The sequence below is a fragment of the Onychomys torridus genome, chromosome 9 (assembly GCF_903995425.1).
Source record: "Onychomys torridus chromosome 9, mOncTor1.1, whole genome shotgun sequence".
NCBI lineage: Eukaryota > Metazoa > Chordata > Mammalia > Rodentia > Cricetidae > Onychomys > Onychomys torridus.
In genome coordinates this window covers 31,822,985-31,848,464 of record NC_050451.1, presented here as the reverse complement: position 1 = coordinate 31,848,464, position 25,480 = coordinate 31,822,985, and the positions used below count along the sequence as shown (strand labels likewise).

General features: G+C 42.5%; 1 protein-coding gene across 20 annotated transcripts in view; it reads right to left on the bottom strand.

Moving 5' to 3' along the window:
• Positions 1–25,480, bottom strand: part of Kcnma1 (potassium calcium-activated channel subfamily M alpha 1) — a 701,946-nt gene that overhangs the window by 48,430 nt on the left and 628,036 nt on the right. For all 20 annotated transcript variants that reach the window (XM_036199296.1, XM_036199299.1, XM_036199301.1 and 17 more), the window contains 2 exons: positions 24,264–24,488; positions 20,402–20,594 (listed from right to left, as the gene is read on the bottom strand). In XM_036199296.1, the coding sequence (XP_036055189.1) occupies positions 20,402–20,594; positions 24,264–24,488 (418 nt within the window). The remainder of the gene's footprint in view (positions 1–20,401; positions 20,595–24,263; positions 24,489–25,480) is intronic.

The following is a 25,480-nucleotide window of genomic DNA, read 5'->3' as shown; positions in this document are numbered from 1 at the left end:
GAATACATACACACACATATACACACATAAACACACACACACACACACACACACACACACACACACACACACACACAAGTACAAAGCCAGAGGACTGTAAACTGGGGCTGCAATGTTCACTAGTATTTACTAGTCCACCTTGGGATGAACAAGACAGGGAAAATGAAAAGTGAAAAATTGAGCAGAGCTCTGACATCTGACTAGTTAAGCTTTTTCAGTTAGAATTCTATTACACCCAATGACCCCAACTAGTGCAATCACTGGGAAAAATCCCTACAGAATGGTTTATATGTCACTGATTTTTTTCTTTTTTAAAAAATGTATTATTAATTATGTGTATGTGTGTCTATCTATGTGAGTATAGGCCACCCGTATGAAGGTGCATACAGATGCCACAGAGAGTATCAGATCTGGAGCTGGAGTTACAGGCAGTGATGAGCTGCCTGATGTGAGTGCTAGGAGCAGTGTCGGGGCCTCAGAAAGAACAGCAAGCACTCAGAATCACTGAGTCATCTTTCTAGCCCATGTTACAGGTTGTTCTATCAAGTGACTTCTTCAATAAGTTCCCCACATGCTTGTGACCAGTGACACAATCTCGGCTAGTGCCCCTGCCCCATTTCTTTCTACTTGTAGTAAGTCACACCGACTTCTGTTTCATGCTATGATTTTTTGTAGAGACTGCAGTTCATTGGCACTTTAGGGAGCTGATGCCACCTGATGCAAAAATAAAAATGCCTGATCCTTTTTCCACTTTGCATCTGGGATCTGCTTCAAAGCAAAGCCAATGAAACGAGCCAGTCAAGGAACCTTCCCTAAAGCTGTTTGCCCAGTATTCTTTATTCTTTGTGAAATAGATTCAGCACTCGGAGAAACCTCACACACATAAAACCAATGTGTTGTCAAGAGTCACTCCAGGGGCTGGAGAGACAGCTCAGTGGTTAAGGGCACTAGCTGCTCTTCCAGAGGACCCAGGTTCAATTCCCAGTACCCACATGGCAGCTTACAGCTCTCTATGATTCTGGTTCCGGGGTATTTGACACCTTCACACCAATGCACATAAAATGAAGTTGTTTTTTTTTTTTTTTAAAAAAAAGGGGTGTCACCCCTTAAGAAGTCACTCTCACTCTGAAGGGCTACTGAAGGCATGAAGAGGGGAGAAAGGGAAGAAAGTGGGAGAGGAAGGGAAGGAGGCAGTGAAAGAGTCACTACTGAAATACAACTGAAACCACAGATTTGGAAAGAAGCCTAACAACCACCTGGTCTTCATGTATGCAAGGATAGTGTCTTATGATGGTCTACAGCCCATCTAGTGCTTGTCTCGCTTCCTGCTCCTGTGTTTTACAACTCTAAAACAAGATGTACTTTGCCAACCTGAGTCAGGGGACTTAAAATTTTACCTGCCCTTTGTTAGAAACGATTTTGTTTTGATAAAATGTATACAGCCATCATTCCCTTCTATTAATTACTTGGTGTAGTGTAATTTTTGTCTTCACAGTTCCTGAACAACACTGAACAACATGCATGTCAAGCCTTAGGAAATCAATGGTGTTAAGGATTCATCCAAAAGACATGCTGCAGACAAATACTTAAGGGCATTAAAAACAAATATTTCCTCCATTTTTGAAGGTAAAGAAGTATTTCTATCTATGGAAACAACAATATGTCAAATTTCTTGTGTTTGAGCAGTGAAATTATAAAGCTCCTTAACCAGCCCCAGAGGGATGGCACAATCAGTAAAATACTTGACTTGGAAACACGAAGACAGGATTCCAATCCCCAGAAGCCATGTAAAACACTTGGGTGTGGCAACACACATTTGTAAAATCAGTGCTGGAGATGGCAGATCTTCAGGGCTTACTAACCCGCTAGCCTGGTCTTCCTAAAGCGTTCCTAGTTAGTGAGGAACTCCATCTCAAAACAACAACAACAACAACAACAACAGAACCCCCCCAAAAACAAAAAACAAAAAACAAACAAACAAAAAACCAAAAAACAAAAAAGGTGAACATTGGACAGTGTCTGAGGAAGCATGAGGTTGCTCTCTGGTTTCCATATGCATGCACACACACAAACCCATACATTCATTCACACACACACACACACACACACACACACACACAATACACACAGGAAACTTGTAAATATATCATGCCTTCCTAAATTTTACTTATATGAGCTCTTAAATGTTCTAAAGTACCCTTCATGTAGTAGATAATAAGAGACAATTTTAAAATTCAAAATCAACCAAATGCAAAAAGAACCCTGTGATCTCAAAGCCTTGTGTGGGTGTGCTCTTTATGGACTGAGAGTAGCTTTGCTGACATGGCAATTGCTGGGATTCAAAAGAACATTCTGAGAGACTGAAGTTCTAAGAAGGAACTTACTATATGCTAATGTTTATATGTGCTTAAGCATCTTCCTCTGCTCCTCTTGATTGTCATTTACCTAGTAGACCCCTCATTTCAATATGGCAGAGACCAGATCTGACTTTTCTCCATGGTTAGTTATTCTTCATCCCTGCTCTGGGAAGCTCTTCCCCTTCCTGCCACCATCACAGGACAAAGGACATTTGGCTACTCACAGAAGGTCTCATCTTTCATGACAGATTGTATTTCCAGTAAACTGGTGGTTTGCTATGGCAGGGCACATGCAGACATATGCATTTGCAAGAGGGTGATATGACGTGGGTGCTAATAAAACACATAGAAATCTTCCTGCCTGCTGCCAAGATTATATAGCATTTTGTTTCCATTACATCAATTTTTTTCTCCCCCTTTTGTGAACATTAATCAAAGAAATACAAAGAGCTCATTAAAGTGATAGATTGACTGGAAATGTAACCACCTTTTCATTATAAACAGTCCCTTTGTGTTCTCGGGGCTGTAGGCTTTGTTTCCCAGCATTTGTCATGGAGTTCAAATGTCCTTATACATTTAAAACTACCAAATAGCAAATGGGCCCCAGTTGTTTTGTTTAGTGTGAACCAATAGCCAACGCAGCAAAACCACACAAGGAAACTCAACCAAAGCAGTATCTTAAACACAAAGACAGTTAAGTAGCTGTAAAGGACGGGTTTACCAGATGGCCAATGGATTGGCCACATAATTCAGAAAAGCAGATACCCATCACTGATAACCCTCAGTCAGCTATCCCTGAAAGGTCCAAAAGCAGTGGTTCTCAACCTATGGGTTGTGGCCCCTTCGGGAGGTCAAATGGCCCCTTTAAATCCTAAGGCCATCCTGAATATAAGATATTTATATTATTCATAACAGTAGCAAAATTGCAGTTATGAAGTAGTAACAAAAATAATTTTATAGTTGGGGGTCACCAAAAATAACATGAGGAACTATATTAAAGGGTTACAGCATTAGGAAGGTTGAGAACCACTGTCCTAGAGAAAAGGTGTGTAGCCAAGAAAGACACTGAGGTGTCAAGCATTTAACATTTCTTTAATTTAAAGCATTTAATTTTTTTCTTTTAAGGGATAAAGGATATTCTGCATATATGGTTATGCTGCAGGATAAGTATATAACTGGTTTTTGGATCTTGAAAGAACAGGGGTGTGACTGGGTGCACACATAAAAGTTTTTACCACAAGAGGGTATGGATGGTGCTAGTTTAATCCTGAGAGTCCACTCCAAACCCCTGCCCCATGTGCGGCATGTGCACTAACTACACGTTGACCATAACCCACAATCAGAAATGAACCACAATAGTCTGATTCTCAAGCCTTGCCTCTTTAAGCTTCTAGTTTGTGGTCTACAGCAATTTGCTTCATTACTGTGGCTCAGTTTCTTCATCTATAAATGGAATAGTAACATGCCATGAAGATTATAAATGGGTTGGTAACAGAAGCAAACTTTTAACACAATAGTATTTCTAAATATTAACTTCTCCTATGTGTATACACATAGGTGCGCATGTTTATGTGTGTGTGTTTGCGTGTGCAAGTGTATATGTAGGCTATGGGTCAGTACCAGGGCTTTCGTTAAGATGCCATCTACCTTGTTTTATTTGATGCAGGATCTCTCATTGACCTAGAATTCACTAATTAAGCTAAGGTGGTCATCCAGAAAGCTCCAGGGATCCACTGTTTCTAATTCCACAGTGCAGGCTTCTTTAGATGGGTTCTGGGGTTTAAACTCAGATCCTCATGCTTGTATGGTAAGCACTTTACTGACTAAGCTATTTCCCCAGCCTCTTTACCTACTTACTATTAACTTTAACTACTTATTATTCTTAACTACTTATTATTCATCAAAACTTGGTTATGAATCTGACACAGAAAACTAAAGGCATAGATTTTGTTCCAAGATCAACCTCCAACTCTCAGGGAATCCAAATGGGTATTCAACACAGATTATTCTTGATAATCCCATATTTAAAATGAGGCATAGGCAACGTTCCAAATCTCCCTCAGTATGGGCGATGCATTGTGTGGAACATTGGAATACTTTTAAGTCTTGGTTTGGTCACTCAATAGTCAGCAATGACTGCAGAGATCTCATTGGAGTTAGCTTTTCATCTGTTTTTTAAGGTAGTACATAGACATCTATCAACATACTGATGCATACATCCAAGAGACACACATTGTACTGTGACAACCAAGCAGCTGGCAAATTACATCCATAGGCACAGAACCATATTATCTCTCAGGAGTAGCCCTCAGGCATAGTCCCCTCTCCCTCCAGGGGTCCTGCATACATTCTACTAACAAAGCATGTTCATTTGCTGCCATGTGGTTACAGTTGTGGCCATTGATGAGGATGGCCTCAGTTCCTTCATCTGTGGGAATGACCCTAAGGCCCATCTCAGCTCCAAGGTGCATGTCTCTTTCAAGAACCCAAATGTTAAAAGTATGCACCCCCAGAATAAGCTAGCATGGGAACTGAGTGTCCTAGGATGTCCTCACAAACTCACGTGTGAGTTTTTCCCATTCATTTTTACCACTTTGCTTAGTGCCCAGACCTAGGAAAAGAATGTACTTTCTTAGAAGTTTCTCTAATGGCCAAAAAGGCCATAAATAACCATTTATTAAACAAACAGTATGGGCTAAAGAAAGAGAAACTGCCACAATTAGGCCCTCGAGGCCTTGAGCACAGCAGCGCCAGGCTGTAGGACTCTCCTAATCCTGGCCATACATCACCAGCCCCTGAATTTCCTGAAGTTATCTTCATAATCAAGATGCTATCCCAGCCAGTGAGGGCTTTCAAACTATTTTTAATTTTAATTTAAAGAGCAATTAAAGAAAGACAATGGATACGAGGGATAATAAAGTAAGTGATTAGCAGCATGCAAACGACATAGGCTTAATGATTATATGGTGTTAGTCTCCAAAGGGCTTGTTGAGAGAAAGCCCTTTCTACATGTGGCAGTTGAGCTAATGTGTCTCCACCCACAATTACAACATTGCTGACACCATTAACCAGCGAAACAACATCACTTGGTGAAATCCTTGTTGTCTCATTAAAATGGAAAGGGTCAGGTAATTTACCAGCCCTGTATGTCTAGTTTTGTTGTTGGTAATTAGCAAACATTACCCAGCATGGACTCCCGCTGGGAGCTGGAGAAACTTTGTAAAATATTAAAGAGGAAAGTCTATATATTTCGCTGGAAATTTTGAAAAGACATGCAGTTAGACTCTTCATGCCACTCCCCTGCATGAAGGAACAGGAGAGAAAGCAAAACAACAAAACAAACAAATAATCCCCAAACCCAGGGAAACACAAGCCACCAGAAACTGCGTTAGAGAGAACTGTTCACAATGCACTGGTAAGCTTTGGTCCAAATCAAGCTCTGGAGTCACCACAGGGCCCTGGTGACCAGTGCTCCCCATTCCTGTCTACCAACAAGGGAGTTGGGGGAGAGGAGAATAGGATAACTTCAAACTTCACCTTGACTCTTCCCTCCTCGGGAAGATAATCAGAAAAAAAGTTTTCTCTTTCAGCCAAGTATGGTAGTATATTCCAGGAAGCCCTAGTGCTTGGGAAGTGGAGGCAGGAGGATCAAGGCAGTTCACAGTCAGCCCGGACTACATCAGGACACTATCTCAATTTTTTTTTTTTCTCTTTGAGATTCCATATAAGCTAAAAGTGTTTGCTCAAAGAACATTAGATGAATATTTTTAAGCTTAGAGATTGAGGGAATATTTCCCCAGGGCCCTACTTCCTGTCTGCCAGCTTTCTAAAGGAAAGCTTTCTCCTCAGAGCAGGACTAAGGCCCCACCCCAAATGCTGGCCAACGCTGGCTATATTATCAGGGAGCAGAATGGGATCTTATTTTTTAAATGGGATTTTTAGAACATAAAACACATTCCAATAAATGTGAACTGAAAATTATGAATTCATTAAATGACTTTGGTATCTTGTGCTATATATAATATTTATACTCCGACTACTGTAAAATATGCTTTAATATCTTTAGGCAACTATAAGGACTTAAATATTTATAAAATGGCTAAAGATAAAGTATGGCCCTCTTATTCCTACATACAGATGATGTAAGGCTTGCAATCAAAGACAATAACCCTCTCTGCCCATTTGTCATCTTAAAGGAGCCGATCAACCCACCATCCCCCGTGTACCATCTACATAAGAGTTGTTACCAACATAGGCGACTCTAGAGGAGTTTGTGCCTTAAAAACTACCTAGAGTGCTATATGTCACAGAAAACAGGGCTTTCTGAAAATGGAGACAAAACAATAAATTTGCAGGCAAAACAGCTCCGAGAGGGGCCTCAGAATACGGCTGTATTTATCTCTGGGACATGTGAGAATGGGAGGCATTTTGATTTAATATTTCATAACACAGACACAATTGCTTCTTTGCGTGGCATATAATTAATGCTCCTTGCAAAGAGTTGTTTTTCCCTTTTAATTCCTCAGTATCCTAAATGCAAATAAATAGATGAGAAATACTCTTGTTTAGTAATGTCTTCCTTCAGCAGTGTAGAATAGCCCTCCCATAATCACAATAAAAGGAAAGCCACCGTGAATTTATAATCACCCAGGGGCCTATTAAAAGTAGGTTTAAGTGTGAAACCTCAACCATGATGCTCTCAGCTTGCCTTCAGTCATGTGGTCTGACTCATTTTCAGAATTCTTCCCTTCCCCTATGCCAATCAGGTATTCAAAGAACTACTTGTGCCCATCTGTGTGGGTCTCCCAAGTGGCAACTCACCGGTTGATTTTTTTCTTCTCTCTTTGATCAGGATGTGCAGGGTGGACCAGAAACAACACTGAAGTTTGTGAATCAAAATTTAGGTCTCATTATACTTGCATTTTAATGAAGTTTGTTACATGCCATCCAAACTTCCCGGCCATCACCCGCACAAGGCTGCCAGTTCTAGGAGAGCAACCTTCCATGAATCATCAACTCTGATATGGGGTTTGGAAACAGTAATTCTGGGAAAGGCAGGGACTGGACAAGTGCCTCTTCACCTGGACTTCATGTTGGAGTCACTACCTCCAGTGTCTGATATAATTGTTCTGGGATGTGGCACGAGCAGCTCAAGATTTCTTACAGATCCTTGAGGTGAATGCATTGTGCAGCTAAGGTTGAGAGCTAGCAGGTTCATTCAAAAACACATTCCCCCATATATGACTGACTAACCTGTAAGCAAGGCACCAAGGCATCATGGAGACAGGACAGTCTCTTCAATAAATACATAATGAAAACTGGATTTCCAATTGCAAGAGAATGAAATTGGACCCTTTTCCTAGCCTACATACAAAAATTAACCTGAAATTATATAGCGACTTGAGTATAAGGCCTACAGTGTGAACTCTTAGGAGACAAGACAGGGAAGCAACTCTCTGATGTGGACTTCAGTAGTTTGTTGGTTTTGACTAAAACATATAAGCCTTGGTAGCAAATGCAAAAATCCATCAGTGGAATTGGTTGACACTAAAAAGCTTCTGGTACAGCAAGGGAAACCATCAAACAAATGAAAAGGCACTGAACAAAATGAGGGAAATTACTTGATACCCAGGTATCTGGTTAGCAGTCAATTTCCCCAAACAAATAAGGAACCAGTACAATCCAATAATGACAAACTAACCTGAATCAACTCAACAGAGAAAAATGAGATATCTTGACAAAAAAGAAGCTTTTTTTCCAACTTACTTAAAGGTACTGTGAGGATACTAGAAAGGCCCAGACATTGATTTCACTCTGATAGCAACTTGACCCAGAGGCAGCTAGGATGCTCCATGAGAAAAGTGAGACACAGAGAGATTGAAGGGTTTTTCTAGGCCTAGTAAGTGGCAAAGATAGATTTGAACCCAAGCTATTCATCCAAAAGTAACTAACACATGCTTTGATTAAACTTGATTGCAACCCAAAGCAACCTCTGCCATCTCATGGCATGTCACATGACACCATACCATCTGCATGGCCTTAAAATACCTGGTAGAAAATCTTTACCTGACACGTGTAACAAGATGCTCAATGACAGATGCATTTGTCTAGAAAGGGGAGAGTATTTTTTCGTCCAGAATATATTTTTTCCATAAAATTCAATGGAAGCATTTAAGGCTCATCAGAATCTTTAAGTGCTTTAAAAATTCCCAAACTAAAGTCATTTGTAAACTAGATGCCTTCTTTGCAGGGCCACTTAGGAGAAAAGGAACAAAGGCTTGAGAACTTCATATGAGTTTTTGCTGGTAAAAGAACAGATAGGGGCGAAAATGCACTTGCTAGCTTGAGGCACACATGCTATTTCCAGCATGTGGATTAAATCATGTCTCAGGAAGTTACAAATGGCCCACATTAGGAAATTTACAGGGTGCTCTGGAATGTACCAAACCCAATATCATTAATTATGTGCATCTAAATGATGCTATACAACTTATTGTCCATGTCTCTGTCACTTCTGTCTGTAACGCTCCCATTAGATTCATGAGGACATGAACAGAGATGTTAACCTCAAGTGTAAGAGAAAAGCATTAAGTGTAAGGGAAACTGGTTCACAGAAAAGGAACTGTTGGTTGATCCTCAATCCTCTCTTATCCAGAATTTCAATGGAGGGAGGGAGAGAAGGGAGAAAGAGAAAGAAATGGAGTGGGGACATAACAGAGACAGAATCCATAGGATAACAGACTTCCTCTGTCTTCTTTGACTATATAACTTTGCATGGAGTCCACACACCATTTATCTGGACCATTTCTGGAACTGAATATGAAGGCTTTGGGGAATAGAAGTTTGTGCTCATTTTCACCTGATGCTTTCTACTGAGCCTTCTTCCTGGGGAACAGAATCTGCAGATAAGCCTAGAATATTTTGAACATTTCTCTACAAAAGAAAGTAAAAGCCAAACCTCAAATGTTCCATACTTTTTCTGACATCTCCATAGTCAATCCATTTAAGTGTGTATGTATGCACATGTGTGTGCTCATTATGTTGGTGTGTGTGTGTGTATGTGTGTGCGCAGATGTGTATGTGCCTGTGTGTGGAGGCCAGAGACCAATCGTTGGTGTCTTTCTTCAAGTACCATCTACCTTTTTTTTGGAGCAGGGCCTATTGATTGGCTTGAGGCTTGCTGACTAGGTTAGGTGGGCTAGCCTGCCACTGAGCCCCAGGGATCCACTTTTCTCTTCTTCCCAGCACTGGAATTACAAATGCATGCCACCACATCTGTCTATTTCACATAGGTCTGGGATCACATAGGCCTTTGGGTTTGCATCACAATCATTTTAGTAAGCCCACTCCACAGCTCATCCAATCCATATTTATTGGGGAAAAAAAACTGTTCAGACAAATCTATTCTTCAGGAAGCCAGACTCAGCATAATCCTGCATATTTCCTCCAACTCTGCTCTTGTCTGTACAACTGGAAAAGATTCCCCAGGACTTCTTTTTTTGTTTTTGTTTTTGTTTTGTTTTGTTTTTTTGGGTTTTTTTGTTTTTGTTTTTTGAGACAGGGTTTCTCTGTAGCTTTTGGAGGCTGTCCTAGAACTCCCTTTGTAGACCAGGCTGGCTTCGAACTCACAGAGATCCACCTGCCTCTGCCTCCCAAGTGCTGTGATTACAGGCATGCACCACCACCGCCCGGCTTCCCCAGGACTTCTTGCTGTGGTAGGAAGAGCCAGGGACTAACACCCCACAAAAGATTCATTGAGACAAAAAAAGATTCAAGACAATCTTCGGCCCTTTGGAAACAGGGCAATTAGGGGCAAGGTATTTAGATACTTTCTTCCCTGGAATGTTTAACCTCAAGGAAAACCCCTAAAAGTAGATACACAGAGTCAAGGCTCTTTCTTATCAAAACACAATTAACACTTGTCTTAATGGGAGCGAGCAGGTTGATATGGTCAGAAAAACACCGTCTTTACCATCATCAGTCTGGGGACCAGCTCCATGTTTGTTCTTGACTAACTCAGATATTGGAAGTGGCTTAATTTGTCTGAACCTCACTTTCTCATCTTTAAAATGAAGAGTGTAACCTCTGCCTCAACAGGCTTCCAGGGCAACTATAAAATATTGTATGTGATAGTGGGGGTGCAGGGCTCACCTGAACTAGACAAAAGGAAATCACAATTTTTAAAAGAAGCATGGACAGGCCACACACATTTTGCAGGAGTCAGCTAACATGTGACAGCCTGATGCTTAGGCAATGTGTAAAGTCCCTTCCCAACACTTTGCCACTGTTTCCCATCTCTGAAGCTAAGATTCCCTTTGATTCTGTTGTCCCAGGCCAGGTACATTTTGCACAGGGAAGCCAACCTGCAATGTACACAGCTGAAAGAAACAATTGATTATTTTTTTCATTTTTAAATTCTTCTTCCCATTTTTACCCACCAAGAGAGACCTGTGGAGTGGTAACATGCTTGAAGCATAAGTATGAAGATCTAAGTTTAGATACACAGCACCCCAGTTAAAACCAACCAACCAACCCAGGCATGAGCTCCAGGTTCAATGAGAGCCCATGGCTCATAATCAAAGAAGGAGAGCAATTTAGGAAGATAACTGATGTTGACCTCTGATCTTCTTGCACATGGCCCTATAGGTGCATACATGTATAACTGTATCCTGCATGTTCTTATGTACACACACACACACACACACACACACACACACACACACACACACACACACTTCATGTCTGGAAGGCACCCAGTACAGTTCAGAGGGTGATCCATACTTCTCAGTCTCCTGATACAATGACTCTGGTCAATCCTTGTTTCTCTCACTATGAATGCATCCCCAAAACAGAACGGGCCGGTCTTAAAAGGCTGTTTCATGTGATGAAATATGCTGTGTAGGAAAAATTCCCCTAACTTGAAGCTATTTACAGAGTAGCCGCAACTGCTGCTTGGCCAAACATATTGGCACTCGTGGGCTGAGATTCATCTTGGGAAGTCTGCAGAAGAAATGTTAACGGGGCAGGCCCCTCTCTGTACTTGAGACCCTCTCAGAGCCCTAAGCCAGACTTTTCTTTATTGTTTAGTAAGCTTTTTTAATGAAATGTACTACTCTTATTATAGAGGATTCCAAATAGGATCTAAATCACAAACCAATAAAAGAAAATTATTGGGCTGGGTATCTAAAGTTACTACCTAGAGGCTACTCCAGTGTGGTATATATAAATCTCTAAACAGTTAAGTAGAATTGTCTTTCTGGTTTTTGGGATGGAAGCCAACAGCCATTTCAGTTCCAACGGAAGGACAATATTTTAGTGCCGAGCTTCGTTCGTTCAGTGGGCATAAAGAGAAATGGCGCTCCCCCACTGCCATTTCGGAATTGAGAGAGAATATTGCGGTAATGAAATGCTATACAGGAGCAGCTGAAAAAATGCTTCTCTGATTTCAGAGAGGGAGGCTGGGTAGGAGGAAATGGGCATAAGGTGTGTCTGCGATCTGCGTGTGCAGGAAGCCAGGCCCAGCAAAGTAGAAGAGCAGAAAGTGGGAAGGGCAGGTGTTAAAGAGTAGTGACATGGGAGCCGGGGATGGGGTGGTCTGTCACTCTAATGGAAATACCAGATGTGTGGATGCTCGTCCTGCACTGGCCACACTGCATCTTTAGACACAAAGACAGCACCATTCAGGAAGGATGTGAACACTTCCACTAAGAGACCTGTGACCCGAGTCCTGCCAAACACCACAACTCTCCCTCTGGAGCAAGGCTACAGAACATATAAAATGCAGACCCCTGTGTAATAAAAACCAAGGAAATTCCAGAGGCCTCAGTTATAAAGGACCACAGGGCTCCTCTCATTCAAGCTGCCTTTCATCACAGAGATCATGGTGGCCAGTAACTTTCCTTTAGTGCATGATGAGAAGATGCCCACCATCTCTGCAGATCCAGTTCTGTTTCCTGGGAATGGATTCCTTATGTTAGGTGGGAAAAAAAAGCCAGTTCTTTTTTCATTATTAGCTGATGGTCCTGGTCTTTGTGCAATGGGACACAAGATACAATGAACCTTTAACCCGTTCATCAACCATTTGGTAAGCGGCTTGTTGTCCTCATTCTGGCTGTCCCCTTCAAACCATTATTTTGTTTGTCCCTTTCCCTCTTTTGACTCTTTATGGCTTCTGACATATCCTTCTGCTGACAAGGATGAAATGATCACTGCTCCCAGTGAACTGGACTTTCACCAGAAAGAATGACCCAATCTTTTCCTTCCTTTGAGCTCTGTCCCTGAATTCCAGCTTGACAAAGTCCTCACGAAGCCTGCATTTGCCATTCAGTGAGGTAAGGTTCCTCATCCACAGCATCCCTCCCAGAAGGAAAACAGAAGAAGTCACTATGGGTTCAGATAATGAAAGGCTGGACAAACAGGGATGTGTGTGTGTGTGTGTGTGTGTGTGTGTGTGTGTGTGTGTGTGTGTGAGAGAGAGAGAGAGAGAGAGAGAGAGAGAGAGAGAGAGAGAGAGAGAGAGAAAGAGAAAGAGAAAGAGAAAGGAGGATCAAGGTCATTCTAGCTACATAGTGAGTTTCAGGCAAGACTAGGATACATAAGACTCTATCTCAAAAAAAACAAAATAAAATAAAGCACAGAATAGATGGAAAACTTGAAAGCTGGTGTTTGATTTTTGTGATCCTTGCTGGCATTTTGGGGATCTGGACTCAGCTTATAATTCCTCAGCTACAAGCAATAGTCCTCTTGGCTTCCTCTATCTAAGGTGGTCCTCAGTCTCTCCTCTGTCACTGTCCATCCCCACTGCTTCTCTCTGATACTCTCCATCATTTCTAGAGCATAACAAGAGGCCTTCTCTATAGCTGTGAGCATCTCCTGCATTCAAGAGGTCACTTCCCCATCAGTTTTCAGCCTCACCTCGATGTTCCATCAGGTTCTTGAGGTAATGAACCCTGCCTGAGCCCAACCCTCCCAACGCTGCGTTCTCCCACAGCCCTGCACCACTTTGTAAGCCTCCAACCTCAATGAGAATGTCATGGAGAAAACTCATCCTTGCAGACTCCATGGTGCTGCTCATTACAACCTTCCTGCTTTTTCCACTTCAAAGCCTCAGTCTTCCTTCTAGATCAGTGGCTCTCAACCTGTTGGTCAAGAGACCCTTTACAGCGGTCGCCTAAGGCAATTAGAAAACAGATTCTTACATTACATCACAGTAGCAAATCTATATAGTTACATACATAAACAGCAGCAAAATTACAGTTATAAAGTAGCAACAAAAGTAATTTTATGTTTAGAGAGTCACCACAACGTGAGGAACTGGATTAAAGGGTCGAAGCATCAGAAAGGTGAGAACCACTGTTCTTGATAAACACATCCTGCCTAGTGTTCCTGCATTCTCTTCCTTTTTTGGTTCTAAAGAATGCTTTAAGGGGCTGCCAGATCAATCTCCTTAAAGTACAAGCCCAATCCCATCACTTTCTATGAAACCTTCTGTAGCTCCCCAATATCTACTGAATTTTATAGCATTCTAGCTCATAGACTGATTCAACATTATTTACCCCATCCTAATCCAAAAATGAAGAAGTTACTTAAAAGCACCATCTACATTTAGGCTTATCATCATAATATCTCACACTCTAGCTTAGTCATGCTTGTCAGTATCCCTCAAATGCATTCCCTGTGCCTCACCTCCTTGCCCCCCACCTCTCTGTCTTGTTCTTTGTCTCCACCTGCGATAATCTGTGCAGTTTTCCCAAGTTTCTCTCTTCCTCATGAATCAGAGTTCACTATCTGTAGAAGAATTGGTCAGACTGGAAACAAGCCTCATGTTCACCATCTCACCACCAATGCCTACCACACACTCTAGGACATAAAAATTGCTTGTGGAATTGGACTGACTCATATGAGACATGAAGCACAAATCACACAGATGCAGAACCTACAGCAGGAAGAGAACAAGGAAGGCCCTTTAAAACTAGCATTCAAATATAGCGCAGGCTTTGAAACACAGAGGGAAATCCTTCCCACAGAGACTCAGCTTGCCTCAAGGAAAGACCCTACTGTCTTTGGGGTAAACATCAAGGCCATGTTGGGTCTCAGCTGGGTCATCTTCCAAAGCTGTGTGGGAGGTAACTAATACCTGTACTTATCACTTAGAGAGAGGGTGACCAAAGCAAGGTTGGCAAATAGAGCCAGTGGGCAGGAAACACAGCCTGATGCTCCCACATCATTCCTCTGCCACTTTTTCCTCCATTTGAGTTCTTTTTCAAATCCTGAGAAGGCTAATATGATCCAAAATTATGCAAGGAAAAGAGAGATCATCAAACTGCTGCACACATGTACTTCAGGCAAGTTAGCCCATGAACTTCTAGCTGCTTCTCCCATCTTTCCTCGCATCTTGCTATTGGAGTGCTGGGACCACAGTCATGTGCCACTGCATCCACCTGTTCAAGTCACATCAAACTCAGGTCATCAAGTTCGTGCTGTGAGTCTTTACCAGAGGAACCATCTCTCTGGCCTGAGGGGTCTGTTTCCACTTTGATATGTCTACTTGGTTGGGTATAACCCCATTATAAATGGAAGAGCATCTGCATCCTGTCAAAGAATGGAGTCCTTTGCTTCATATGAACCTCCATCCAAAGCCAAAGCACCTTCTGCTCTTCACCTAAGTGCTGAGGTAACACTGTAGGCTGTGCGGGCCAACTCTTGGTCCTCACGGGTCCAAAGTGATCAGGACTAAATTCTTCTTCTTCCCCAGCCCATGTCTCCTCCTGGGTCTTCTCTTCCTTCTTAGTTGCATGGCCATCATCTAGTAGGCATCCTTAAAACCCATCCCCAGCTTCTTATCCACCATCTCCTTCTCATTCACAGTCCTCCACAACTCTCTTTTCTATACTTCAACTCCACCTCCACATCTGCCTTGATTCATGGAGCTGCACACAGAACCCTTTGCCACAGCTTCCTGCCTGCATCACTTCCCACCTTTAGCCATGGTCAAGCTGTGTTTTTCTCAAAGATGGATTTATAACTGCCCTGATATGTCAAACCTTTGATGACTTCTCCCAATCCAAACCCTTAGCAAGACATGAAGCTACCATCTCAGGCTAAGCAGCCCAGTTACATAGCCACTAACCACACAAAACCATTTCTTATAGTTTAAAGGTGAAATAAGCCACCCCTTGCCCCTTAGGCTCATGTGTTTACTCACTTGTCCCCTGATGATGGCATGGCTTGAAAAGACTGTGGGACCATTAGGAGGTAAAGCCTAAAGATCACTGGGGTGAGTCTTGGAGTTTTACAGCTCTTCACTCTTCCTGTTCACTCTCAGTTTCTGTACTGCAGATGCAATGTGACCCATTGGCCTCCTGTCCCTGCCGCCATGCCTTCCTGACCATAATGAAGTATCTCCCCACAATCCATAAGCCCAAACAACCCCTTCCTTCTTGCAGTTGCTTCTTGTCTGATATTTTGTCATAGTAATAAGAAGTGTCATAGTAATAAGCAGTGGCTACTAGTGAAGTTAAACTTCATTAAAATGGAGTAAGAGGGAAAGTTCGGTTCTTCCATTGTGTTCACACCAGGTCTTTCATGAGAGCTGTACAGCCACATGCATTCAATGCATGCCCAGCTATCTGCCTGCTCCTTTGGCAAGACTTCTGAAGACATGGGATAGAGACAAATGCTCCCCCTCCACTCTGTGTTCTTCTCTTGCTAACCTGGTCCTCCTTGACTTGCACTGTCATCTTCCACTCACTGAGCTCCTTGTTGCTAGTGAGAGGCTGAATCCAAGCTATTTTTTTTTTGTCCTGTATAGTGACTGGTACATGGGGGACACATACTTAGTCCTTTCTTTTCCTTAAGAGATGCCTTGACTAGAAGCAAAAATAAGGTCCAAGGTGATCATTTCACATTTTTATATTTAAAACAAAACAAAACAAACAACAACAACAACAAAAAAAGAGCAACTCTACTAAAATGTCTCTTTTTAGGTACTGATTCTGGAGGCCTTCTGAGAACAAACCCTGACTATGTTCTTCCCAAGAGCAGACTCCCTTCTTGTCCTTTAGAACCATGGGAAACGGGTTGTCAAGAGGCACTATTGTACCAGCTGATTTAAATGGAAGTGTTTTCCCCAGATAAATGCGTGCTAAATAATACACCAGCTCTCCAACCAAAGGGAAATGACAGGCACTCTGTAAATAAAGGCACTTAGTTGCTGGTAAAGAGCTGGAAAGTGGTTCTGAGCTGATGTTTGCTGACCAGCAAGAAGCAGCTTCACCTGCTTTATGTAATTGTCACTGCAGTTTTGCCTGCTGTATATTAAAACTGCATCTCATAGACCCAAATGTCACATTGGATATACCCTCCCACATGGAACACGCCACCTTTTGCTGTAATTGTTTTTGACAACCAGCCATCACATCTCCTCTCTTTTCAGAAAGTGTCTGGTCCAGAATCCCTAAGCTGAGTCAGTTCTGACACCATGTGAGCTAGAAAAGCGACACTAAAAGGGAAGGTGGAAATAGAAAAAAAAAAAAAAAGAGGAGACTGGATAGCACGCCCTGGCAAGTGTACAGACACAAATCCTTCCCATGGAGGCTGGACTTTCTCAATGGTATAGGCCCTTTTCTTGTTCAATTGTAACACTTTAGAACAACTTCCCACATGGTTACAGGAGCACGCTGCCACAAGAGCACAACAGTTGTCCTCAGTCCACATTTCTGGACCCAGTTGGGTTCTGGAAAAATGAAAACATGGCTCATGCATGGGCCAAGGTAGTTGTGGGGTTTTGTCAAGGACCACAGGACATATCATAATGAAGCTGGCCTGGCAGGTGCTAGAAATCTCTATGGTTTTCACTCAGAGGACAGAAGATATGTTTCCCCAAATGCAGAGTGCAACAATGTGCCTTTGTTGCCTATTATTCCAGCCTCCCTTGGAGTGTGGACCTGCCAAATACCTGGATGGAGAAGCAAGTACCTGAGGCCACTGAGAACACCAGATAGTCAAAGAGGTCTTGGAGAGCTGAAACAGCAGGGACATTCAGCTCCACTATCTAGTGCAAGGCTAAAAGGAACTCAAAGAACAGTAGAGTAATGAGGAAGAGCCACTTCTCAGTGTTGTGAACCACCACTGGACCATTGCCAGTGGGATATCAGAGTGATACCAGAGGTGATGCAGAGGCCAATGACAGGCTAGGAGGAGACAGTGAGAAAGAAAAGTGGGATATAGGTTGGCTACCAAGAGTTTCCATACTGTGTCCTTAGTAGAGCTGACTGCTGGCTGCTGGAAGCCACCTGCTCAATTCTGCTGTTGACCCGAGGCTCAGAGAAATGCTGCCTGCTGGCCATGTACCTCATCCCCTGCCTTTCTCTGCTCTTGATGTACCTTCAGCCATCCAGGCCACTAGAACACTGTACAGTAACTGTTGGATATTGACAACAGAGAGTTCCTTCTTGCTATTCAGGATGCTGAGACATCCCAAATCAAGACTTTCTGATTCATAAATGGTGCGTTCTTCCTTCCTCTCCCCATGGCAGTGGGAATGCTGGGTCTTTCCAAGGTCTCTCTTATACAGGTACCAATCCCTTTCAAAAGCACTGTCTTCATGACCTAGTTACCTCCCCAAGTTCTGACCTTTCCAGACCATCCCATCTAGGATTAGCATTTCAATACCCAAATAGCTGAGGGTCAAACATTCAGACTGCCACCACATGCGCACTTCCACACACAAAAGAAAACCATTCCTTTCTTCTGCTGAGAGAAAAAGGAAAGTCACTTCGCCCTCCTTATCTCTTGCTAAAACTTATTCTCTTTGCTGATTTTCTTAATATCAAGGCCTATGGGCGCAGGGGAAAGGGGGCATTTTGTCAGTTTGGACATTATACAGAATTTGAGGTAGGATAAAGCTTAAAGGGAGCTGGGTGGATAGAATGCCTGTGTCAAGTGCACATGTAACTACACACTGGTGCATTCTCCTACATCTGCAAACACTGGGGACACAGACAGGCAGGGGAAAGGAAGGGTTTCCCTGCCCTTTTCCTTTCTCAGCATCTCTACCCACAGGGACAACTGCTCCTTTCAAATGTTTCCAATTCCCTTGCTATCACCCTCCCTAGGATAGGAGGCATGTCTGAACGAGCTGTTCAGCACGTCCAGTGCACTGGGTTTGTTAGTGTGAAGATTTCAACAGCTTTAGAGCAGCTTGTACCAGTCACCCAGGGATCTCATTAGAATGCAGATCTGACAGGTAGTGTGAGATGGGCCACAAGAAGATGCATCGCCAACAAGCTGCCCCAGGTGATGCTCATACCAGGGTGAAGGTGAGGAAGACAAATTAAAGAGCAGGGGCTTAAAGGCAGATACCACATACCAGCTTGCTTCATTCACCCCCCAGAAAGGTCAGTTTATTGTCTTTCCATATCCTTTCTCCCCAGTGCTCCCAGACAAGCTGGGCAGGAGGCAAGTTCTATATCCTGTGTGTGCAGCCTGGCAGAATTCAGGTGTCTCTTAGGGCCTTGGCATGGTGCTGTCTCACACAGCTGTGCCAAGTTTTACATTGAGGAGTATCAGGGAGGATGGTGGAATGGAGAGATTAAAATTAGGCCCCTGGAAATGCTAGGGGAGAAAAATGGAAGCTGGAAATGACTCTGCAAGACTTAGAGGCTCATCCAGCCTTCAGAAGAGTTGCAGAAACTCAAATCAAGGCGGCCCTGATTCACCATTCCACAGGCAAGAGCAAAGTGGGTGGTGTTCCAACTTGACCTGAAGCTGCTGTGACTTTCAAGACCCCAGGGGAAGGCCCCGCCTCTTCACCCAGTCCCCAGCAGCAAGGCCACTGATTCTCAGGACACTCCTCCAAGAGTGGCTTTGAACTTCCCAGCTGCTCAGGGCCCCACTGCAAAGCACTAAGGCCTCTCCTCCTCTTTCACTTCCCCATCCCACCTCGGCGGCGTTCCTCTTTCCCTGGCCAGCTCTCCCCTAGAGCCAGCACACGGAAGAGAGCCTGCACCAGAGGGGCTTTCAGGTACTGTAGTGTTTGGCTTCTTCGGCAATGCTGAGCAGAAGCTAGAAGCAGGCAGTAATGCTGGGTTGCTCAAAGATAGCAGAGCACCAAGGTCTTAGCTCCACCATCCAGTTGAGCTTCCAGAAAGGCCTGCATATGTGGAGCTGTACCCAGCCACCAATAAGGATCTCTCAACTCCAGCACATGAAGTACTCAGGGGCTTGGAATGATGGGAGCAAGCCCCCCTGCCCCATTCAGCTGTCAACCATACCCATCCAGTAGACCCTGCATGACCCACATAGAGCTGTCATTCAGAGGGAAATACTTCATCTCCTGTCCTTCCTGATCCTGATTTCCAAGGCCACTCATTATGGGGTTACTTGCTATGCCAATTGCCCGAGACTACAAAAATGGCATCTTTACTTGACACCACCTGTCCAGGATCCCAGAGCAAATGACAGGGAAGACTGGGGCCAAGAGAAAAGGCAGCTGTGTGTCATTTAAGGCCTCTGGGCCTCCTACAGGAAAATGCATAGGCCAGCAAGCATCACTCCTTGCTCCCTGGCTTGAAGTGTTGGCCTCATCCCTACGCTTTAGAGATCTCCACCCTTGGGTCAGCAGAGTCTTGGATGTGACCCTAACTATTGCAAAGCTTAACACTCCCATTGAAGTGTTCCATGGAAAAGTACTCACAGGGAAGGGGCAGATAATTCTGCAGCTGTCATCTTCACATTGCTCTGGCACTTAGGCAGTGACCCTGGTCATAAAGCCCATTGTTTGCCAAGAGAGTGACTATTTAAAGACTCTTTTATTGCTTCAAAAGGCAGCAAACTGGGCAAGGGAGACATATATCAGGGTTCAGATCTACATCTCCAGATGGCAGCAAGAACAGATGCACCTCTGTAAGCCACTGTGGCCACCACAGGTTTCACTGCCAGACAGGCTGATGTGAGCCTCTTTGAATTACTGAGTGAAGGATATCCCTCTTGCCAGCCCCTGTCCCCCATAGGCACAGCAGAGAAGTATTACAGGCCGTCCTTACCTTGGGAATTAGCCTGCAAGACCCCGATGCTGTCATCAAACTGCATAGATTTGATGTTGAGTGACGCCAAGATGCATTCCTTGTCCTGAAGCGAAGTATCATCAATATTATTCTGATTGGCTGACAGGATAACGCACATGTCACAGAGGTTGATGTTGACAGCCCTTAAGTCAGCCCGACTTAATGGTGTACCCTTTGGCATTGGTGGGGGGGGAGAGGGAGGAGGAGGAAGAGGGAGGGAGGGAGGGAGGGAGGGAGGGAGGGAGAGAGAGAGAGAGAGAGAGAGAGAGAGAGAGAGAGAGAAGGGAAAGAAGGAAAAAATAAAAAATAAAAACAAATTAAAGATTGAGCCAGAGCTCTGGGACATTATTTAACAAGTATCTTTTTTATGTCTTGACATTAAGCTAGCCTAACTACATTTCAGGGAATAAGGGCCGTACGCTAATCTAAAGGGTAGTCGGTGCTGATGGCAGCATTTCAGGCCAGCTCTCAATACTCAATCAAGCTATTACTAACAAACGAGAGACGAATAATGCCAGGGTCTACATCTTCCTCCTGCCTGGAAATTGTCTTGATTTAAGTAACTGTCCTGTGGCAACCTCTGCCTTTCAGAACATAACGAGGGGGTGGGTTTCAAATGCCTGTTTATTTAATAGCAGGTCACTTCTGTCTCTGGCAAAAGACAGCATAGCCGACTAGAATTTCCAAAGCAGTCATGGGGAAATCCACAGAGCAGGGTTGTGATGAGGGAGGCTGGTGGCTCTGCTCAGTCAGGAGGCTGGGGGGCCAGTGGAATTAGTGTGCATCTTGCAAAGGGGGGAGAGCAAGCTTTGGGCCATAAAACTGTACTACATATTTTCCAGTAAGAGAAAGAAAGCCAAGGAAAGGACATAATTACCCAACAAATTAAGAGAGGTTAAATATGTTTTTGGACACCATACAATTGAAGAGCGTACTCCATGCAGTCAGAGCTAGCCTTCCTTGTACTCACTGAGTCAGAATAATCTTCAAGATAAAGGAATTAGTAAGTGGTAGGGAGGTGGGGATCTAGAACAACTTAAAAGTATAATTCCATTTGTTTAGAAAAAATGAAGCTCCTTGAAGTAAAAATTATATATTTATAAATGTATGTAAATTCAAAGAGAAAACTCAGAAAAAAAACTATACACTAAACTAATAACAGTAATTACCTCTGGGAGAGGAAAGGATGAAGTGGAAAGTTTTCTTTTAACTTTATAAACTTCTATATTGTTTGAATATTTTATAACAAGAACATATTTATATATTACTGGTGCAATTAAAAATAAAAAAGCCAGTAAACAGAGTTCTTTTTTTTAAAACTCCATAACAATGTGAGACAGACAAACCTTTGCAGATTCAAGGTTAATGATGGACAGCAAGCATAGATATGATAGAAAGATAAGACAGCACTCTCAGACACTGGCCTCCCAAGGAGGTCCCAGTAGAGCTACCTAGAGCATCCCATATCAGAACACCCAATCACCATACAGCATTATTTTGGGAGTCCTATCCAGCCATCAGCATCGCTGATACTCTAGGTTGATTTAAGCTTCTTATGTATATATGGATACCCCAGTTGCCTTCAACCTACAGCCTGTATTGGCCATTTGTCAGCTGCTGTATACATCTCCTCTTGTTCTCATCACTAGATGGGCTTTGAGAAAATAGGATCTGGATAATATTATGGAGCCCATCAACTCTTCTTCTGACTCAGTCGATGTCATGACTCTATTCTAGGGCTCTTAAATGTTGCTATAAAGTGGAGCCATAGAGCAAAGGCACCTAAGGCTGTAGGTACAGGGAAGGTCCTGGTCCAGGCACTGGAGTGGTATCTTGGGAAAAAGAGAAAAACCCATCTTCTATGATCTCCTGGTACAAAATTAAGTGTGACCAACTTTCTGTATCACATTGCTATGTATAAACAACAGCTATCTATGTCCATATTCTTTTAATTTTCACCTTGTAGAAAATCCAGCAGCAATTGTAATTTAAGGGAACCCTTGTCCAGTTGTAGACAACATATGATTTCAAACCACAAGAATACCAACAACAGAAACAGAAAGCTTTTGTTGTTTCTCTGGGCTGCCCTTATATGAATAACACATTTTGAACAATGAAGACATGGGTCAAGGCTTATAATGTACCAATCCACTGTGCTTAGTTGTGCTAAATGTGGAGAGAGGGTTGTAAAGGCTCTGTAAATATTAGACTCATCCCGACTTGCAGAGCAAGGTGAGTAAATGTGGATGGGGACACACAGAAGGAAACACACACATATATACAAATACCAAAGGTTGCACCACAAGCCCCACATACATACACATACATTTGTGCACCTAGCAAATTAGTTCACTTTTTACAGAGTTAATATCAGAGGTCAAGGTATCACATGGAGTATCACATGTAAGATGATAATCACAGAAAGGAATATTCAAATTGATCATATTTTTGAATTTAGCAATGGATATACAGTATATGTGTATGCTTGTCCAGTGAGTGAATTGTAACAGGTGACCATCTTTAACTGCATGCATACATTAAAGCAGTCAGGTTTTTGTCCTGGACCCAAAGGAGACCTGTCTAATGCTTCTCACACTTTTAGATGGGGAACTTGTTGTACTGAGCATTATGGGAGATACATATGGCTGGCTACACAGGCATGCTGACTGTAGATAGCCCCTTACGAGATTCTTTAACACATTATAATGCTTAGCTCTTGCTGATGAATTTCTGAGGCTCTGGAATATCCCTAAATAATCTAAATTAAAGTTAATAGAATATTTAGAGAAGCCAGGCAGTGGTGGTACATGCCTTTAATCCCAGCACTCAGGAGGCAGAGGCAGATGGATCTCTGTGAGTTCAAAAGTCTGCCTAGTCTACATAGTGAGTTCCAAGACAGCCAGAGCTATCTAGTGAGACCCTATCTCCAAAAAATCCAAAAAAAGAAAAATTATTGGAGGATAGGTAATATTTTCCTGAATTTGTGACATATAAAACCACATAAAATTTTGATAAGAATAACATTATTTGAGTCTATAATTTTATGGAGAATATATAATTAGAAAGTGACTAGTGATATAACTTTTAAACCATTCATCTCATATCTTCACAATAAATTGTGGAGTCCCAAATTGTCTTTTATAGATTGGTATCCTAGTGATCTTTGTAATAAATACTATCTATCTATCTATCTATCTATCTATCTATCTATATATGTATATATATATGATTTGTATATATATGATTTGTATATATATATTATATGTATATGCATATATGTTTTCACATGTACATACATACACACAAAGCCATGGAAAACATTGCTGGTTTTCTAAACAAAAGTTCTAAACAACAAATAGAGGTTGGTCCACAGAAAGGTTTGGAATTCCATACAGAAGAGATAATTCTGCCCTTTATTTATTTGGTCAATATTAGAAGGAAGATGGGACAGATCAGTATTTCTCTAAGAAATAACCATGTCAAATTAAAAAGCCAAGGGGAATTTTATAAATGAAGTCTTGGTGCCCTATCAAAATAGGGCAACATTCTAAATTTCATCTAGGAAAGAGAATTTAGACTCAGGTATGGTTAATGCATGTGGTGGTAGCTCAACTTCACTGCTGACAAGGGGCTGCACTTGGCTGCAAATTCCCTTTAATAAGGCCTCCCAGGGTTTGGACTTTCTTAGCAGAGCACAGAAGGACTGCTACATCCTCGGGCCTGAAACCACATGAAGGAGCAGAGACATGATCAAAGCTTCAACCATTACAGCCACCTGGGATTTCCTTTTGTGAATGAAAGGATGAAGTGCAAAACATCAAATAGGGTGACCTTGACTTACAGGCAATATGGACACTTTGGGGAAGTTGTGCAGTGTTTCCCACTCTCGCTTGAGGTACTCGATGGAGCCTACAAACACGATGTGTTTGAGCTCGTGGTAGTGAAAATTGCTAGCACGGAGAGGCATCACCAGGTTCCGGAGGCCGATCAGGGCGGAGCTGACATCCCCAAAGATGCAGACTACAACATGGCCACTCAGGACAGTCATGGCAGCTTCACTGCGTGTCTGTAACAGAGAGAAGTGCAAGACTATCACAGAGGAGAGCTCCCAACATTGATATAAGGAGAGAAAGCATACTGGACGTGTGGGGCAATTTGTGTGCAGTTGCCTGGGAGTTCTCACGTGACTTCTTGAGTCCTTTGGAGATGATCAGTATGAAAAGAGCAAACCTGGACATACCCATCTCATTTCTCTCTGGCCATGTTTGCTTGTACACACTCCCGCTATGATCCTCTCCCACCCACCATCCTCCCCAGAGACCAGGCAAATGGGGCAGCCCAACATGAGACTTTGAACCTCTTAAAAACTGTGAGATACCTTTTCTCTTTATGAGTTCTATGTCTTAGGTATTTTATTGTAATACCACAAAGGTATACAATACAGCTATTATTTGTACTGCAATAAAACAAACGTTTAATTTAGTTCAGAATAATAGAAAAGAAGTGATTCTTCAATATCATGTACAAAATTCCACAAGGTGCCCATTCTAACAGATAAAAGTATATTGGGGGAATGGGAGGTGGATAAAAGGGAAAACTCAGGTTTCCATGTGGGCTGTTTTACAATACCATATTTCAGAAAGTCAAAAACTGTTTTAAACCTCCATCTCCATCATGTTAGAGAGCATATAAGTCTTTCTAATAATTTTAGTGCATACAGTAAGTACACATACAGAGAAAGCACTATTTTTTCCTTCTTGATTCTATTTATTGTTAAAGAATATATAAAATACTGGTAAGGCTTACAAGACAGCTATTATTTCTACTTTGTCATAATATACATGTTATGTATTTATCTCTTACTTGAGCAAGGGCATATTCTGTATTTATCTCATAAATTCCTGTAAACATATACCCACACATTACCACCTTCTTGAACAATAGATTTAAGAAAGATGTGTTATGTACACTTGTAAGCAGGAGATAGTGCATATCAATCTTTAGGAGAACCAAGAAAAGAAAAGGAGGATGTTTATGTATGTGGGAAAAAAGGGAAGC